Raw genomic sequence first — 19,665 nt, 5'->3', positions numbered from 1 at the left:
AGTTGAGGGTGAAATTGTAGGTAATGGAATGAAATCCAGGTTAACATTGGTGTGGCATGTTTGGTCTGAGGCACCATGACAACTTTATTACAACTTTCTTGTGTTGGTCAAACCCTTTGATTCCAGTTGGCACCAGTGTTATACACCATTTAGAATACTGTTGACAACATATTGACATTCATGAAAACACTGATTTCTAACCCTGGTATTTCTGTAAATAGGTATCTGAAGCGTTTCAAAGTGATGAAACCTAAAGTTTTGCAAAGCTGGTGCAGACAGATCCTGAAAGGTCTCCACTTCCTCCATACGAGGACCCCTCCTATCATCCACCGGGACCTGAAGTGTGACAATATCTTCATTACTGGTCCTACAGGCTCGGTCAAGATCGGAGATCTCGGTCTGGCCACACTAAAGAGAACTTCCTTTGCCAAAAGCGTTATAGGTAACACCCATGAGAGATTAAACACATGTATTAGGATAATGTACAGTCAGCTGGTTGATATCGAAAAATAAACCCTGACAGGGCGATCAGGATCGTGACGTGAAGCAGAGGGGTCTTGTATCACCCTGAATGGGTTTATTTTGCAATAACAACCGGCTGACTGTACATTATCCCACTTTTTACACAGCCACTAACCAAATAAATAAATAGATGGACATAAAATATTTATTTGCATTGAAATTGTGTATTTATGTGAGGAAAGAAATTGCTGAACATCTGAAATCCACCTCCGGTTTGTGTCAGAGTTCTGTAGGTGTTTATTTTGTAATTAATGAACGTCTGACTGCCATTATGCATCTTATGACAAGACTACTTGCCAAACATATAATTAAATTCACATGAAACATTGATTTGAGTTGAAATTATTTTATTAGCTAACTTGTAATGATCCCAAAGTGATGCGAGAAGTAGTAAAGATGGTTCAGAGTTAAATCAGAATTGACTATTCCAGAGGACTGTGCAATATTTTTTTTATTGTCTCTAAAATGTTTAAGTTTAAATGATAGGCCTATAGAGTTAGCTTGTTATGTGGTATATTAAAGTGAGGACTGCATTATCCATTTTGTTATTCATTATTGATTTTATTATCTTTCAGGCACTCCAGAGTTTATGGCCCCTGAGATGTATGAGGAACACTATGATGAAGCTGTGGATGTGTATGCATTTGGCATGTGTATGCTGGAAATGGCCACATCTGAGTATCCATATTCAGAATGCCAGAATGCAGCACAAATCTATCGCAAAGTCACCAGTGTAATTAAAAAGAAAAAAAAAAACCTTAAGCAAAACTATAATTTTTAGAATTGAATAACATTAAAGATGCTCTATCAGATTTAACTTGAGAGTATATAAGATATCTGTGGCAGGGCGGAGGGTGGGGCCGGGTTGTGATCCTACACACCCGGTCCCTTTTAAGGCTAATTGAGCCTCCGTGAGGGATCTCTCTCTCCTGCACGATCCCCTGCAGTCAACCTTTATCCCTCACGGAGGCTCAATTAGCCTAATACGGGACCAGGTGTGTAGGATCACGACCCGGCCCCCTCCGCCCTGCCACAATATCATTGGTGGTTTTAAGCTTTATTATATACCTCTAGGGCTTTGCTAAGCATTTTTATATCAATATGAATAATTATGGTTCCAGTTCCTGATTTCCAGGTCATTAGTAGTAAACTTTTTGATGTCACATTCTGCAATTGCATTCAAGTACTGAAGAAAATGTTGCCTTTGAAACTGGAAGAAATTTTTCATGGAGTTTTTCATGGATGATTAGTGTATAAATGTGTGTTTATTGGATTTGTGTTTAATTCACTGCACAGGGAGTGAAACCAGCCAGTTTTGGTAAGGTGACTGTGCCTGAAATAAAAGAAATCATTGGAGAGTGTATCTGTCATCGCTGGGAGGAAAGGTGAGTACATCAGCTTTACAGCCTCTTGCACATGTCTATAAAGGTCACAAAACCTCTGCCTCTGTCAGATGTGCAACTTGTAGTTTTATCGGCAGCCTTTTCTTGGAAATCTGCTACTTTAACTGATAACCTTTACAGTAATTTGCCTTTGCAATAATTTGATCTCTACTCAATGACAATGTCACCCTGCAATAATTTGAATACTAATGACATACATTATACAAATATACAAGTATACAAATATACAAGTGTCTAAAAATGTAATTGAAAAGAAGCTATTATATTCATAATAACAATTCTATAATATAGCTGCAAGCAGCAATGACGGGACCAAGAACCATGGGTGTATTTTCACTTTTGCTTACAGAAAATAATGCAAGGTGAACACATGCATTTGGCATTTATTCTAAACAATTTTTAAGCAATTTGGGTAAATATAAGATATTTTAAAGTCTGTTGTAAGAACCACATTTCTTGCTGCCAGGTGGTGGGGCTATGACCGTGACCCAAAATAGTCCATGTGATTAGCCCCCAAGACTAAACATACATCTCAATTATTATCTAAATCACAGATGTCACACATAAGATATGTGACACTTCCTGTTTCCCATTTTTCGCAATTAATTTAATGCCTCGCCATGGCAACACTGCTCAATTAATAAAAATCCATTCGCAATTTAGCATTTTCAGTGTCTTGGCATAATTTTGTCACATAGGAGGCGTATTTAAAAGTTCAGAGACTGCAATATTGAGAAAAAAAAATGGCTGACTTCCTGTTGGGTGGACCTAATGACTATAATTATGAAAGTTGTCCGGCTTGATGAGAACTATTTGGTGACTGTAGATGAAAATGGGGGTACTACAGAGGCCGTCTTACATGCCCATTTTAAAGGGGTGCTACAGAGCCCCCCTACACTTTTGCCCACCCCGACGACTCTGATGTATGTGCAAAATTTCATGAAATTTTAACCATGCCAAGTGCCTCAAACACACAAATTTAGGAAGAAATGAATAATAACAATTAATTGTTGCCATGGCAACAGTATTTATTATATCAAATATACCTTTACAAATTTATATCAGCAGTGTCTTGACATTATTCGAAATAATTTTTAAGCAATTCATGTAAATACAAGAGGGCTATTTCACAGTCTGTGAAAAGTGACATACTTCCTGCTGCGTTATGACCGTGACCCATAATAGCCACATCAATGTGATCAGCCCTCATTACCAAACATACAGCTGCATTTTCATTAAAATTAAATAATGCACACAGAAGATATACACTCACCTAAAGGATTATTAGGAACACCTGTTCAATTTCTCATTAATGCAATTATCTAATCAACCAATCACATGGCAGTTGCTTCAATGCATTTAGGGGTGTGGTCCTGGTCAAGACAATCTCCTGAACTCCAAACTGAATGTCAGAATGGGAAAGAAAGGTGATTTAAGCAATTTTGAGCGTGGCATGGTTGTTGGTGCCAGACGGGCCGGTCTGAGTATTTCACAATCTGCTCAGTTACTGGGATTTTCACGCACAACCATTTCTAGGGTTTACAAAGAATGGTGTGAAAAGGAAAAACATCCAGTATGCGGCAGTCCTGTGGGCTGAAAATGCCTTGTTGATGCTAGAGGTCAGAGGAGAATGGGCCGACTGATTCAAGCTGATAGAAGAGCAACTTTGCCTGAAATAACCACTCGTTACAACCAAGGTATGCAGCAAAGCATTTGTGAAGCCACAACACGCACAACCTTGAGGCGGTTGGGCTACAACAGCAGAAGACCCCACCGGTACCACTCATCTCCACTACAAATAGGAAAAAGAGGCTACAATTTGCAAGAGCTCACCAAAATTGGACAGTTGAAGACTGGAAAAATGTTGCCTGGTCTGATGAGTCTCGATTTCTGTTGCGACATTCAGATGGTAGAGTCAGAATTTGGCGTAAACAGAATGAGAACATGGATCCATCATGCCTTGTTACCACTCTGCAGGCTGGTGGTGGTGGTGTAATGGTGTGGGGATGTTTTCTTTGCACACTTTAGGCCCCTTAGTGCCAATTGGGCATCGTTTAAATGCCACGGCCTACCTGAGCATTGTTTCTGACCATGTCCATCCCTTTATGGCCACCATGTACCCATCCTCTGATGGCTACTTCCAGCAGGATAATGCACCATGTCACAAAGCTCGAATCATTTCAAATTGGTTTCTTGAACATGACAATGAGTTCACTGTACTAAAATGGCCCCCACAGTCACCAGATCTCAACCCAATAGAGCATTTTTGGGATGTGGTGGAACGGGAGCTTCGTGCCCTGGATGTGCATCCCACAAATATTCAAAAACTGCAAGATGCTATCCTATCAATATGGGCCAACATTTCTAAAGAATGCTTTCAGCACCTTGTTGAATCAATGCCACGTAGAATTAAGGCAGTTCTGAAGGCGAAAGGGGGTCAAACACAGTATTAGTATGGTGTTCCTAATAATCCTTTAGGTGAGTGTAAGGCACTTCCTGTTTTCCATTTTTTAGCAAAAATGTATTGCTTTGTTCGCAATTTAGTGTCTTCAATGTCTTTCCATAATATTGCCTAAATTTGGTGACAATTACATTAGTCCCCTAGGAGCTTTATTCCAAAAGTTCAGGGCCTGCAATTTATTTATTTTTTTACATTCAGTCCAAATGGCCGACTTCATGTTTGGCGGAGCTAATGGCTGTAATTTTGAAAGTTGTCCAGCTTGATGAGAAAAATTTATGTAACAAGTTTGGTGACCATAGATGAAACTGACCCCACCACTTTTGTCAAAAAGTGGTGCGACAGAGCTCCCAGGGCATGCTCATGTGTTAAGTTTTGCCCAGGCCTAATGACCGACAACTCGGTGTTCAAAATATTATGAAAATTCAAGCATCCCAAGTACCTCAAAAACATGTGAATATATTTAAAAAGGAATAATGACATTTAATGCATTAACATGCCAACACTATTTAAGATATCAAGAATCACTTCAGAATTTTAAATCTGCACTATCTTGACATTATTTAACAGACAAGTCTGTTAAAAGTGCCACACTTCCTTCCGCCATTTGGTGGTGCTACGACCATAACCCACAATAGCCACATCAATGTTTTTTTACGTTAATTTATCACATTGCCATGGTAACTCCATTCACTATATCAAAAATCTGTTTCCAATTTAGCATCGTCAATGTCTTGGCATGACTTGGTATCTGTAACATGAATCCCCTAGGAGGAGTGTATTTTTGCTGTGCCGCTCACGCTCAATTAAAGTGACTTCTTTCTGTTGATGGATAAAATGAATGTGATTTGACACACAAAAGTACACAATGCACAGAATAAGCATATATTCATAGTCTAGTGTGTCTTTATACTGTACAAATTAGAGCACATTGGAAAATCAAATAAAAAGAAAAAACTAAATTCCAGTAGATTTAACAATTTAAACAAACTTAAAATATGTTAATTACAGATCTTAATCAGAAGTACGGTTTATCATTTAAAACTACAGTAAACTACAACTTATAAGCCTGAAAATATTAGACAAAACACTTTGTCTTTTATGTACTATTAAACATAGAATAGGTCTATAGGCTTCAGGAATACCTATGTATTTTTCAAACAATCCAAAATTTCCGACTTTCTGTTGGGCGGAGCTTATGACTGTCAGCACAAAAGTTGTCCAGCTTGATGAGATCTATATATGTACCAATTTTGGTGACTGTAGTTGAAAATGGAGGTGCTACATAGCCTCCCATACATGCCCATTTTCATGGGGGAGCTTTTATTTGTTGGATTATAGTATCGATTTAGTTTTGATACCGAAGTACCAGGGCTGGTATCCGAAGCCAGAATTTTTGTATCGGAGAAACCCTACTTGGCAATCAATATGTCATCTTGCATCCATTTATATTTCAATACATTCAGGGTTGGGAGGGTTACTTTTGAAATGTATTCCACTACAGATTACAGAATACATGTTGTAAAATGCAATTTGTAACTTATTCCATTAGATGAATCAAGGTCAGTAACGTATTCGAAATACTTTGGATTACTTCTTCAGCACTGGTAGATTTTTTTCACTTGTTTTGACTATAAAAACTTTGCCAGTACAGTAAGACAAAATACACATGTTAAAAATACATTCTCTGAAAAACCTAAATATCTTATGCAGTGTCGTTTCTAAAACAAGATAAATCAAATTGATCTTGTTTGAAGGACTTTTTGATAATTTTACAGGAAAACAATACAAAATAATTATCAAGAAAACCTGGTGCCTGGTAACATGTGCATTTAAAATGGCTATAAATAGCATTTTAGCTCAGTGTAAAGCTGACAATTTACACAAGGTTTATTTCAATTTCTGCTGCTCCAAACTTACTTCAAACGTACTTCTCTGTCTGCTCGTATGAATGTAACATATCATAAGAAAGTGTTTCACCGCTGTTCAAATGCACTTTGGATCGCATCATTTATATGTATAAATGTTTTCCATCTGAAATAACAAAATATTAAATTAAACAAATGACAATAAAATCCAAAGTAATCTCTTCAGTAATCAAAATACTTTTTGAATGTAAATGTATTCTAATTATCAATTATTTAAATGTGTAGTGGAATACAGTTACTTATATTTTGTATTTTAAGTACTTAATCCCATTACATGTATTTCGTTACTCCCCAACCCTGAATATATCATATTACTTGTGGGTTGCTATGGGACCAACAATTTTCCTTAGTTTAACATTTTAAAAGCTCTCAACAGATCAAACCACCACTATGTCTCTCTTAAAAGGTACTCCATTAAGGATTTACTAAACCATGCATTCTTTGCGGAGGACACTGGTGTGAGGGTAGAGCTGGCTGAAGAAGATGATGGCAAGAAGGCATCCATAGCTCTGAGGCTTTGGGTAGAAGACCAGAAGAAACTAAAGGGGAAATATAAAGACAGCGGTGCCATTGAGTTTACCTTTGACCTAGATACAGAAGTCCCCGAAACAGTTGCCCAGGAAATGGTAAACAGAATGTGTTGTTTACAATACTTTAGAACACTTGATATACAGAATGATATGTAGGGCTGTCCATCAATTAAAACGTGTAATGAAATCAATGACATTATTAGCTATTAAATTAATCAAATTAATCACAATTATAAATTTTTGCTGAAAAAGGACCACAAATTAAAGAAAATTCAATGTATAAATAATTACAAATACAAAATATAAATAATTACTAATACATAATAGATATCACAATATTTGTTTCAATTATGTATATATATATATATATATATATATAATATAACTTTTCGACCCCATTTGCACACAAGTATGGATGCATGTATATATACAGAATGTATTTATCTATCTATTTGTGTAAAAAAAGTGATAACCACCAATTGTTAATTTATAGAACTATACTTCTTATAAACCTTTAAAGTAGCTTTGCTGGTGTAAGTATTCAGGTTGATTAAGAAATTAATATATTTGTTTTGTTAAATATATAATGTTTTTTACTGAACTCAAACCAGTTAATTTAGATGTTAGCACATTTTTCTACATTCATATTTTGATCAGTGTATGTATGTGTTTCAAAGTCCACTCTTACTTATTTTTAATAGTGAATTATATTATCAGCATAAAACTCAGCATGAGAAAAACATTTGTGCAAAACCTGATGATCCATATTATACCATTAAGGTTTGTGAATGTTTCATAGAACATCTTGTGTGCTACAATGGATGTGTCTATCATAGGAAGTTGGTGTGTGTGTAAAAAAACAAACAAGCATATCTTAAAAGTTTGTAATACATATTTAGATAGGATTTGTAATCAGAACTTTTTTCAGCTATTTAAATAACAAAATAAATCTGTTGCATTGTTCAACTTTGTAAAAACTGTTCAACAATCTATTCTCTGCAGGTGGATGCTGGGTTCTTTGTAGAGGCTGATGTGAAGATTGTGGGTAAGTCTATCCATGATCGTGTGGCTCTTTTAAAGTGGAGACGTCAACGCATAGTCTCAGGCCTAAATGGGAACACACACAAAAGCAGCACAAAGACTGAGAAGTCGAATCTCCTTCAGGTGCCCTCCACAGGGCCCACAGTGGACAGAACACCTAGTCTTCTATCCGAAACAGAGGAGGCACAGAGTGAAGCAGTCAGCCTGGTCTGCAGTGCCCCAACCTGTACAACTACAGCCACATGTAAGAGGCAGCAAGATGTTATGTTTATTTAAACAGATAGACAGCAACTAAAATATGTTCTGTTCTGGTAATAAATAGTAACTCCAGCCTGATTTAATAAATACAATATTCTCATAATTCAGATTGAACGGGTTCTTTGTGCATGTACAGGGCTTATGATACTCTGTTTTCAGCGGTCACATAGCTGTTCACATGTATTGTGAAGGCAAAGTGCCGCAGGCTCACACATTTGTGCAAGTTCAAACGTTTGTAACCACTGCAAGTTATTATACAAATCTAAAAACATAATGCAGTACCACAAATATGCCAAAAAAATATTTGTATCCATTTGTCGCCCAGACACTCAATAAAATTGAGAATGAATTTATTACTATTATTCTTTGTTATTAATTGTATTAATTATTTAATAAAAATATTGATATTAGAAGTAAAAGTTCGGTGTGAACATCCAAGAAAATAAAGTCATGTTAACTTATTAAAATGCTAATGAAGATGACCTAAGGGACCGAATTGTACAATTAATTGCATTTGTGCTGATTTTGCTTTGTGCCATTCTTTCTTTTTTATCATTACTAATAATTAATATTAACTTGACTTCTATTTTAACCTGCTTTTTGTATAACTTATGTAATGCAAGTCAACAAAATTTAACTTTTTTAAATAACTGAATGTTTTTTGTCCCAGCTTATTCAGCTGACAGCAGTGCAGGCTCATCAGTGATAACAGGTACTTCGAGCAACCAAGACAGCACCTCTCAGCAGTCCCTTTCAGAGCCAAATTCAACTGCCCAGAGGGTCTTAAGCCCTCCAGTACAGCTCCTAGCTCAGTTACCACAAGGTGCCCAACAGCAATCAACTGCACACGTGCCTCTGGGGACTCAGCTACAACCTGTTCTACAAATGCACCCACAACAAAGCTTGGGCCAGATACTCCAGGACATCCAGCAACATCCCAGTCCTCAGCAGCCCCAGGGAATCCAACAGCATCCTAGTGCTCCTCTGCACAAGATGGCACAGGCATCAACCTCTGGTTTGGTACCTCAAACACACCAGCATCAACCCACAGTCCAGCTTCACCAGCAATATCAGCAGCTACGTCAAGAAGCTTTTCAGAAATCTGCTGGACACCTGCATCAGAGCTCATACCAGCAATCACCTGTAAGTTAATTCTTGAGTTTTCTTTATCACTTAAGTTGAGCTTTACTTGGAAATAAAACCCAAACAAAACAAGACTAGGGATGTACCGATACCACTGTTTCTCTTCCGATCCGATATCTGAAATTACAGTATCGGCCGATACTGATCCCAAGCCGATACCAGTGTTGTTTTTTTGCATATTCAGTTTAGAATATCTTTACATAATTGTGTGGAACTAATTGGGAGTACTGTTTAATATGTAAAGAAACACAAACCTCTAACTACACATTATTTCAATATAAATGTATAACTTATTAAGAAACACTTTATTATTAACTAGTATACTGGATAATGCAACAGTGAAATTAACAGTAATTCCAGTCTTCAAATCTTCAGTAGAAAAGAAACCAGTATTTGCCTTTTTTTTCTTTTTATTTTCCAGAAATGTTGCATCTGGACTTCAGATCTCTTTTTTTTTTGTTCAATTTAGTTGTAAGACATCAGTCAACTTTTCATTCACACAGTTATTTTTTGGAACCCATTAACTTAAATATTGTTATAAATTGTAAACAAATACTAATGATTACAATAATAATAATACATTGTTATTAATATTATTATTATTATTGACTTTTAATTTAAATTTAAAATACAACAGTAATATATTTAATTAAATAGTGCACTTTTTAAACCCTTACACTTTTATTTGACATTCTAAACTCTCTAGGAAGTCCTGTATGTGTCTGTTTGTAGGCAAGTTCACAGTTTAATTAGCTTCTTATTCAAATTCTGGAAAATGCACCTCCGGTGCCATTCTATATGCATATTATAAATGAACCAAACTATTGAGCATCTACATCTGAGATGCTGTTCTTGAGTAGTGCTTAAATATTGCACACTGCTGTGAAGGCTAAAAATAACCTCGAGTGCATCACCAGCCTGTGTGTGATTTTGTGTCAACAGAGCAGCACCATTCACTAACACGCTGGTGCTACGCATACTATATATTTACTTAATAAACACAGCCTTTAGTGATTCACAGAGCTATCGCACATCTTCAAGTGGCTTTGAATAAAATGCACGAGTCATGTGAACTGCTTTAATGGTGTTTTTATGGTTCTTTTATGTCATTTTTGGAGCTTGACACTAACGAACATGACTAACACACAGTATGGGATTTGGATCTGTCTCGTCGGACCGATACACGATCCATCTAAAAGCTTCAGTATCGGAGATCGGTGTATCCCTAACTTAGACTGCCTTCATAATTTCAATCCCTCTCTCTTGTGCCAAGGTCCATTTTTATGTTATGATGACTGTTTGAATTACATTTTATTTTTATTTTTATCAAACCGTGGTTGAATGAGCAGCGACATGGAAGTGTACCCTGTGGCTTTCAGAGGCCTCTTCTATTCTACGATAGCTTCGCGGGGGCCAGACGTAGCGGCTCCTCATTCCTTGAAACCTTACAGAGGAGAACCAACTCGCAAAATTTCTTGGATAGGCTGCATCATCAAGTGAACTCGATGGATACAATGGAAGAGCCACTTTATACATGTGCCTTTACAGCAAGGTCTTCATCATTTACAAATGATGATCAGGCACCAATGAATGAACCTAAAACTACCACTGGAGCCTCTAAATACAGTTTACCATGTTCTGAGCAGGTGAATATGAATGCTCAGGCTCTAATGGTGCAATCCAGATGCAGGAACTCAGAGGTCCACCCACATTACTGCCAGGCTTGTATGGTACTGTTGCTTGCTGTAAAGTCAGGGAGTCAAGTGTCTCTGGGTCAGGCTTCTTCACCTTCTTCCTCTCCTGTTCACCTAAACTTGCCATCTGTTCCTTCTTCAAAGCCACTATTCCCACCTGATCTGGCTCATCCAGACCCAAGTTTACCAACTTATGGGATTGTACCTTCTCCTTCTCCTACAAATGCACCCTGTTCAGAATATATGTCTCCGTCATCTTCTGTTCCCAAGAGTTCAATACCAGTTCAAATCACCCCACATTCTCCAGTTCATAAAGGCTATTCTCCTCCGAAGATTCTAGTCACAAATTTTCCTCAAAATGTGTCTTCATCACTAAACCATAAATCTGCATTTTCCCGTCTACATATCCACACCATCACCGATCCACACATCTCCCAGACGTATGTCCTTATCTTCTCAAGTTGTTCCACCATCCCCATTCAGTTCCTCTTCTGCAGTGTCCCCTATCTCTGTGAGTGAGCCACATTCTCCTAGTTTGGGAGATAACTCAGATTTATCTCACCTCCATTGTTGTCTTCATCACATTATCGGTCGTCGCACCAGCTCTCCTGTGCTGAGTGAAAGGGCAAAGCCTGGAAATAGCCAGAGGGATGCTAGTCTAACAGCTTCACAGTACATCAGGTCCAAAGCATGAGCTCTTTAGCTCTTCATGACCAGGACAGCAAATTTGTACCAAGTCTCATGGTAGGTGAACAATAAAAATGTACTTGCTTTGATCCTGGAAAGGAAATGTAGAACTAGCGATTTGCTCTTGGCTCACCCTCACCCTCACAAGCTGCTTCTTCTACTAAAATTTAAATTTTGTCTCTAATCACTGCTATTTCCAAAAGAAATCGGAAATGGCACAGCAAGCTGACAGAACAATAAATGACTGCAGCTGCAACCTGCAAATTACCTCTGTATGTGTTCCCTCTTGGAGCAACTTCCCCTGTGTGAAGAGCAAATCACTGCTGTGATGTTTTGATATCACACATTTTCTCCTTGCATTTCATTCCCTGACAATTGCTGATAATTAGTCACATCAAACCATGTGCTGCTGAAAGTACTATCCCCCAAATATTTTGAAGAAGAGCTGTCGGCTGTAAAAGGCATATTTGCAAATGTATCTGTATTAAAAGTGTTTGTGTGTGTGTTTTCAGCCTTCTGCACCATTGGTTCATTCTAAGATGGTCTCTGCTCCAGCTACTACTGTACCACATGCTCTTCCAAACCCAGAGAGCCTTCCTGCCTCTGCCCTCACATCACAGCAAAACCAGACTACTGTACCACTATCACAGGAGGTAAGACTGTCATAGATTATTGGATATTGGATGTTTGAAGACATCCTTGCCTTCCCTTAATGCTGTGTGTTACCAAAGAATTAGTTTAATTTAGTTTGTGTTCTTCCTTGTGTTTGTATTTCTCTCAGTTTCACTTCTATTTCCATCTTGAAGCTTTGCCACCTCAGGTAGACCTGACTGTATAAACATCCTGATATTGGAGATATTGGCCTTCAAGTGATAAAGATTCAATTTTAAAAATTATAATCTTTTTCAATTATGCCCTACTTTCAGGAGATCAGTTTAGAGTAAACTGTTGAGTATGTACTCCTGAAATTGTGTTTAACTTTTAGTACAACTCTCTCTTTTTGTCTTTCCCAGACTTTATCAACTCTTCCACCTATAGTGCAGTCATCTTCAGATGCTCAGTCTCTTCCACAGCATATATTACAGTCAGCATCTTTAATGCTCAGCACCACTTCTCTTCCTCCACAACCACAGCTGAATGTTCAGACTGCTCCCTTTCTTCAGCCTCTACAAATTTCCACACAGGTCAGTTCATAAAATCTTTTGTACATCTTTTCTCAGATATCAGAACAAGTACACTCTTTGGAAAGGGTGAAATTTGTTCATCTCTATATGTTAGAAATGAGAGAAATGTTTTCCCTAGTTTTGCATGCAATTAAATAACTTTCTTGTTTTCCTGAGGTTGTTTACATTTTCATCCTGATCTGTATTCTTTAGTTTTCTTCGCCATATACTCTTTTGCCAGAAGGGGGTGTATCTGCAAGGACAGAGCCAATACCTTTCTCCTTAGTCTCTTACCCTTCTCCGTATCCTACAAATGCTCCTTCAGTATCTTCTTCCTACTACTCACTAAGCCCAATCAATGCTCCTCATACCACGGTACCCATGCAGAATGTACCATGCATAATAGGAGCAGGCACACCGGTTTCTGCCCCTCTGAATGTTCCTACTCCTATTCCTCACCTGGCTATGGACTTGTCCCCACTCATAATAACCCCCAAGCAACATCAGCAGATTTTCTCCCCTGTTCCATCACCGGAATTTGACCTTTTTCAACCCCAACCAACACAGCCCTCCGTGCCTCTCGCTAAACCAGTCTCCCTCCATCTACAAGACCCATCTATTCCTGAACCCTTTGCAGAGGTAAATGCTGTAGATTCCTTCAATCCCTTATTGTAAATATTTCTTTATGAATTTATAGTGTGTCAAAGTCATATCAATGATCACATAAGAAAAGTTTTACAGTAATTACTTTGAGAGGGACCATGCAATCAGTAGGATTATATACAGATATATATATATATATATATATATATATATATATATATATACACACACACACACATACATACAACAGTTAGTTCTGGTCATCAGCACTCAGACCCTTCACTGTGTATCACTCTGCTTGTGTTCGTCATCCTAAACTAAAGTGTAGAAGCAGTGCATACTATATGTGTTATGAGTTACTTTAGGATATGTGTCTCTTTTTACATCTATTTTTTTACATTACATATGTTAGCCAGCAGGTGGTGGCAAAAGATAATTTTTGTGTGTAATATGAGCCAGTTGGTGACGTAAAGTGAATCCGTTAGTCATTGTTTACATAGAACAGCGCTCCGTGATCGCTTGTATTTCTACTACATTACTTAAGCTAGGAAATAGCTTTAAACGAACAACTTCAGCATTAAGGCTCATTACAGCTGAGACACAACAGACTGATTGATTACAGAACTCAAAGTGCTTACTGGAGTTTCCACATTGGATACACACTGTTTAAAATGGTGGAGAACATTGCGGTTTCTATAGTGAATGACTCTTGCTCACCGGCTACCGTGAAATATAGAGGAAATCCCCGCTTCGATGCTATTTTTCCACTGAGAAAGCTGACCTTTAGAAAGCTGACAGCATCGATGCTTGGGTGTGGCAACAGGTGATCGCACACGCTCCGCCTCTCTCTCTCATCTCTCTCGCTCTCACACACACATACACACACACACATACACACACACACACACACACACACACACACACACACACACACACACACACACACACACACACACACACACATCCATCCATCCTTGTTTATCCAATAACTTGTTAGATACAGCACAAGCCGTGATACTATTTCTGAAGTGACATTATTGAATTACTAACAGATGCTTGGACACATAATTTTTTTGAACCAACAATGGCAGATTCTGATCCGTCACGTAAGAAAGAGGTTCCATGCACAAATGAGTTTTTATGACCGTACTCGGTTTTTCCAAATTTTTTAAAATGTACTTTTATTATATTGTATTATTAATGAAATTTGTAATTATCATAAATATATATATATATATATATATATATATATATATATATATATATATATATATATATATGATAATTACAAATTTCATTAAAATAAATATATATACCAATATAATTTTTGGGGCCATGTCACTTCCTGTGATGGCATACAGCGAAAGGGGTCCCTGGTTGGACTGTAGCTTTGGGCCTTGGAAATTGCGACCCCGCCCCTGATTGCAAAAAATAGTCTATTAAGCAGGATTGGTGTAATAGAGTTTTGTCATAACAATCAGTGATGCAAGACTACATTCCGTATTATTCAGCAAGATCTACAGTCCATTGGGATCAATGTTCTTGCTGTATTGTGAACAATGCAAAAAAAATTCTCAACAGGAGTACCCTCATCATCAGGAATCTCAGGTCCTGGCTCCAGTTTACACCATTGTGTCACAGGTCCAGTCTCCTCCACAGGAAAGCCAATCAGAGCCAAAATTTACAAGTGCCCAAGCCCAATCCGAGAGCCTGGAGCCACCTCTGCAGCATGCTGGCATACAGACAGTATGTGCTATTCCTGAGAGCACAAGTATGCCTGGTACAACTGAGCAAATGCTGGACACTGCGTCAGTCCCCTTTTCCCCTGCACCAGAACCCAACCCAGTTCAACCAAGCACTGAGGTGAGAGCCACTTAATATTGCTAGTCTGACTGCAACATCCATAAATATGATTATAATGTGTATTGAAAATCCTGCATCGCTCATTTAAATAATCTTGTTTTCCATACAGGTACCTGTGTCTATTCCACTCCTTAGTTATGTATGTGACGGGTAGGTATTTTCTTTTATATTTCTCTACAAATTTACATGGGAATTGCATGTATTAATGAATGTATCCACCATGTTTTTTTAAATGGCATGCCATAATGTATAACATGTGTATCTGCCCTGTTTTTAGTGGTAGTTACATTCAAACAGTAGCAATCTTGTCAAATGATTTACTTGCATATATTTTAAACTGAACCTTTTTTGTCCTGTTTGTCTAGCTTAAACCAAGATGCAGGATCTGGGAAAGAGATAAGTGACAGCTATGAAGGATCCACTGGTGGAGGAAAGGTTGACGGCAAACCCAGAAAGCACCACCGCAAATCTACTCGCACGCGTTCACGGCAGGAAAAAATTAACAAACCCAAACTGAGCATGCTAAATGTAAGGATTAAGACATTTTTCTCCCTAAAATACAGATTCTTATTACAGTCACCTCTTCAAAATATCCTCGTCCTTCTTTCATCCTCACAGGTTTGTAATACTGGTGACAAGATGGTGGAATGCCAGCTGGAAACACACAATCATAAAATGGTGACCTTCAAATTTGATCTAGATGGAGATGCACCTGAAGAAATAGCCACTTATATGGTGAGATTTAGGTTCTGGCCTGCAATTACTTTCAAAAATATTATAACACGATATTGTGGTGCCTGGAAATCTCTTGTGAAAACAACTTAAATGTGAATTTGTATAGTCATCAAATGATCAACGGTTGTTTGATGCATAACATTTACTTTATAAGTAATAACTTACTTATCCAGTTACAATTTCTTTTCTGCGCAGTTTTGCCATTTTTTCCTTTGTTCATGTATCAGGTGGAAAATGGTTTCATTCTGCCAATAGAAAAGGAGATCTTCATTGATCAGCTGAAAGACATTGTCGACAAGGCAGAGGATATCCTGAGTGAGGATATGGATGGAGAAAAGGCATCAGAACTTAGGAAAAGTCAAGGACAAACTCCTGGAGATTTAGGGGAAGAGGTAATACAGGGAGGTATATTAAGAGAGGAAAGTTCAACATATTACATTTGAAATAAGTGGGAAAATTGAATGTGAAGTTGATTTATCATATGTGGATGCCACTAAAATTGATTATTTACAGTCTCCTTTTTACTCTGTATAATACTCTCCAGGGAATGAAAAGACAGCAACTTGGGGCTCCAGTTTATCAACAAAATGGTAAACTTTCTCCCTCCTCCAATAGGCATATTTAAAATTCATGCTAATGTTCCCTGAAAACAGTAAATGGATCAATATTTTTGAGCAGGCTGATAATACACGTTATTCTTGACTTTCCTTAGTTCTTCACACAGGTAAGAGGTGGTTCATCATCTGCCCTGTGGATGAGGCCCCAGCTGCTGCCAGTCAGACGGCATCGTCAGATGGAGGCCCAACCACACAATCTCTATCCACAACACTAATTGATGGTACTGCCACTGCGCAGCCTGCTGAGAGTGTCTCAACCCAGCCACAAGATCCCAGCACAGGATCTGCTTCAATGGGTAATGTCAAGTTACTGTATGTCAATATATGGAATGACAGCTTGGTGAATACAGGTGTTTAAGCAGCCCAACATAGCAACACTGGCTGTGAGTTTGGGACAGGAATACCATTTTGAATGGATGGAGTGTTTAGGGAACTTGTCTGAAAATAGTTGCAATTCTGTTTGGTGTCACTTGAGGTGCAGACATTATCCACTTCATCTATAATAAAAGGATTGTTTTGTTGATTTGTCTTCAATTTTTCCTTGTGTTCAAACCACGCAGATTCAGAGGCCTGTGCTACAGCACCTCCATCCGGAGGAAGTGATCCCTATGGGGTTTGGAGCCCCCTCTCTTTGACCACTACAGATTCTCTTTCTCTGGCTGCTCTCCCCCAAGCTGCCACAATGCCAGCCCAGCCTGTTTCCCATCCAGAGGAGGTGCCAAATTTGGGCTCCGCCCAGGTCAGTGAGCAGCAGTCCAAGCCTTGCATGTACTCTCATAGCTCTCTTTTTGTGGATGAGACCCAGTGTAGCAGATTAAGCTCCATCTCCCCCATCCACACTGCTCAGGAGATGGCTGAGATTACATGTGCTGCCTCCATAGTGGAGGACATGCCATGCTGCCCCTTGGTCATGCCACTGTCCCTCGAATTGAACAGTGAGGTTCAGAGGTCGTCCTCTGTGATGCCACCACAATCACAGGACACTACGTCTGCTCGCGAACAGCTCCACTTTATTACATCTAGTCTAGTCGAACGCGTGCCGCAGACTGTGGTGATGCAGCAACCTGTCTCCAATTTGGGGGGAGCCAAGGCACCTTCTCTTCCGCAAAGCCCCGCCCCTTCACAGCAACACTTTGTCCCTAGTGAATCCGATGGAGAGGGGCATAGGGGAGGGTTTGTAGACAGCACCATCAAGACACTGGATGAGAAGCTGCGGAATTTACTGTATCAAGAGTACGCTCCCATGTACCCATCTGGGAGTGCTGCCGAGACTCCAGGATCTGGCACAGAGTACATCCTGTCCCAACCAGGACTAGAGAGTGCAGTGGGCGGGTCAGGGACCAGCACACCCAGTCTTGTGGGAGAGGGACGACTTAGAGCAGGAGAACAGTTGGTAAGTTTAAGATCCATCTGCCATTCTTATGGTTTTTAATAGATTGTCTCAGGACTTGAAATTAAATCTCTTTATCGCATCAGTGTTTGTTATATCTTCAGCCCTTGCACTCACTATAAAATCATCATCATGATCATCATTATTCCTGAAATGTGCAGTTTGTTTGCAACATTATATTTGGACACAAAAACATTTGTAGATTTTTGAAAGCTTTTATAAAATGTCCATTGTCCATTTTTGAATGAAATCAGCAATTGTAGAAGTCTTGAAGACTAGGGTTGGGAAACGAGAAACAGTTTTTATTCAGAACTGGTTCCATTTAAAAAAAAAAAGATTTTCATGATTTTCTGTTGTGTAGCAGTTCTCGAACATGCTTTCATCTGCAAATTCGAACAAAGCACCATATTAAAATACTTTTCCTGTGCTACCATTTGTAATACTGCAACTAATCAGCATGAAACATGAAATACAATGAGTGTAGCCCGATTTCCAAATGAATGCCATGGATGAGTCATTTCTTTTGAATCTACAGCACAAAGCATTAGGTGTGACAAAATTCTGTTTTCCAAACAAATGACTCTTTATCAGCCAGTTCTTTTTAGTGAATCAAAAACTTACTGAACAGAACGTAATTTATTTCATCATGTCGAACTTGAAATGAACCAAGAATTGTTAATGCGTTATGTGTAATTAAGGCTTATGAGACATAAACTGGAGTAATTGCTGGGTGGTTGTTGATATGACAATATGTAGTTAAAGATATCAATCATGAGTTTTGTTGTATTATTTACAATTTATGAATTAATAAAATGCCTTGATTAAAAAGTCTGTGCAAACACTTTTTGCAAGAATCTGTCCTGTTAAAATATGAAATTATCTCATTATTTGGTAACAGCCTGCGGAGGGCAGTAAATCCAATAAGTATTGCATTTTTATTTCCAAATATATCTTCCTCGAAATTACTAAAAGAATTGTTACAGAATTGTTACATTGTTAAGTCCTTAATAAGACCCTATTATAGACCATAACACCAAAATTCTGTTCACCAAAGCAAAATGTTTTTCAGTTACGAAAAGTTAATGTTTGATGGATTACCAGCTAAATATTTTTTCTTTACCTCTTTTAGCCTCAGATTCCAGAGCGTGTGGATAGTTTGACCGCTCCTAGTGACTCAACTGTTGGAGGTATGACAATAATAAAAAATTTTGTACTCATCATGAGGCACTCTTCAACTTCAGAAATTTTGGTCATTTATAAAAATGTGTTTAATCCTGGACTATAGCCATCTTTCTCCACAGTTACTGTGCCAAGGAGACATGTGATGCCACACTCTACCTCCTGCTCTGGATCCATAAGTAGATTTAAGGTACATCAACATGTATAGCATGGTGTTGTTTCCTGCAGAAAAAAAAAAAGAAAACATTATTTTTTAAAACCTGTTTACTAATCTTAATTTCTTGGTCTACACAAATGTTGAATAGAGAATGACATCAAACTTCTTTTCTGGGCATTTAATGAATAACTGAATTGTTTACTCCTTTAGTGGTTGGCTATCATGATCAATTGTAAAATAGTTATTGTGATATTCACATACATGTGTGATTCAATACTTGTGTCTTCTTATTTA

General features: G+C 38.1%; 1 protein-coding gene across 2 annotated transcripts in view; it reads left to right on the top strand.

Annotated features, from left to right (window-relative positions):
• The window catches only part of LOC127632467 (serine/threonine-protein kinase WNK2-like), a 66,677-nt gene that overhangs the window by 23,205 nt on the left and 23,807 nt on the right, over window positions 1-19,665 (top strand). For both annotated transcript variants that reach the window (XM_052111048.1, XM_052111049.1), the window contains exons 3-22: window positions 222-442; window positions 1,098-1,255; window positions 1,819-1,907; window positions 6,718-6,937; window positions 7,844-8,126; window positions 8,820-9,283; window positions 12,177-12,317; window positions 12,446-12,484; window positions 12,678-12,848; window positions 13,041-13,466; window positions 15,012-15,293; window positions 15,403-15,443; window positions 15,659-15,821; window positions 15,912-16,028; window positions 16,256-16,420; window positions 16,573-16,618; window positions 16,741-16,941; window positions 17,206-18,038; window positions 19,165-19,222; window positions 19,337-19,404. In XM_052111048.1, coding sequence (XP_051967008.1) covers window positions 222-442; window positions 1,098-1,255; window positions 1,819-1,907; window positions 6,718-6,937; window positions 7,844-8,126; window positions 8,820-9,283; window positions 12,177-12,317; window positions 12,446-12,484; window positions 12,678-12,848; window positions 13,041-13,466; window positions 15,012-15,293; window positions 15,403-15,443; window positions 15,659-15,821; window positions 15,912-16,028; window positions 16,256-16,420; window positions 16,573-16,618; window positions 16,741-16,941; window positions 17,206-18,038; window positions 19,165-19,222; window positions 19,337-19,404 — 4,186 coding nt within the window. The remainder of the gene's footprint in view (window positions 1-221; window positions 443-1,097; window positions 1,256-1,818; window positions 1,908-6,717; window positions 6,938-7,843; window positions 8,127-8,819; window positions 9,284-12,176; window positions 12,318-12,445; window positions 12,485-12,677; window positions 12,849-13,040; window positions 13,467-15,011; window positions 15,294-15,402; window positions 15,444-15,658; window positions 15,822-15,911; window positions 16,029-16,255; window positions 16,421-16,572; window positions 16,619-16,740; window positions 16,942-17,205; window positions 18,039-19,164; window positions 19,223-19,336; window positions 19,405-19,665) is intronic.

The sequence above is a fragment of the Xyrauchen texanus genome, chromosome 39 (assembly GCF_025860055.1).
Source record: "Xyrauchen texanus isolate HMW12.3.18 chromosome 39, RBS_HiC_50CHRs, whole genome shotgun sequence".
Classification (NCBI taxonomy): domain Eukaryota; kingdom Metazoa; phylum Chordata; class Actinopteri; order Cypriniformes; family Catostomidae; genus Xyrauchen; species Xyrauchen texanus.
This window is presented reverse-complemented; position numbering and strand designations above follow the sequence as displayed.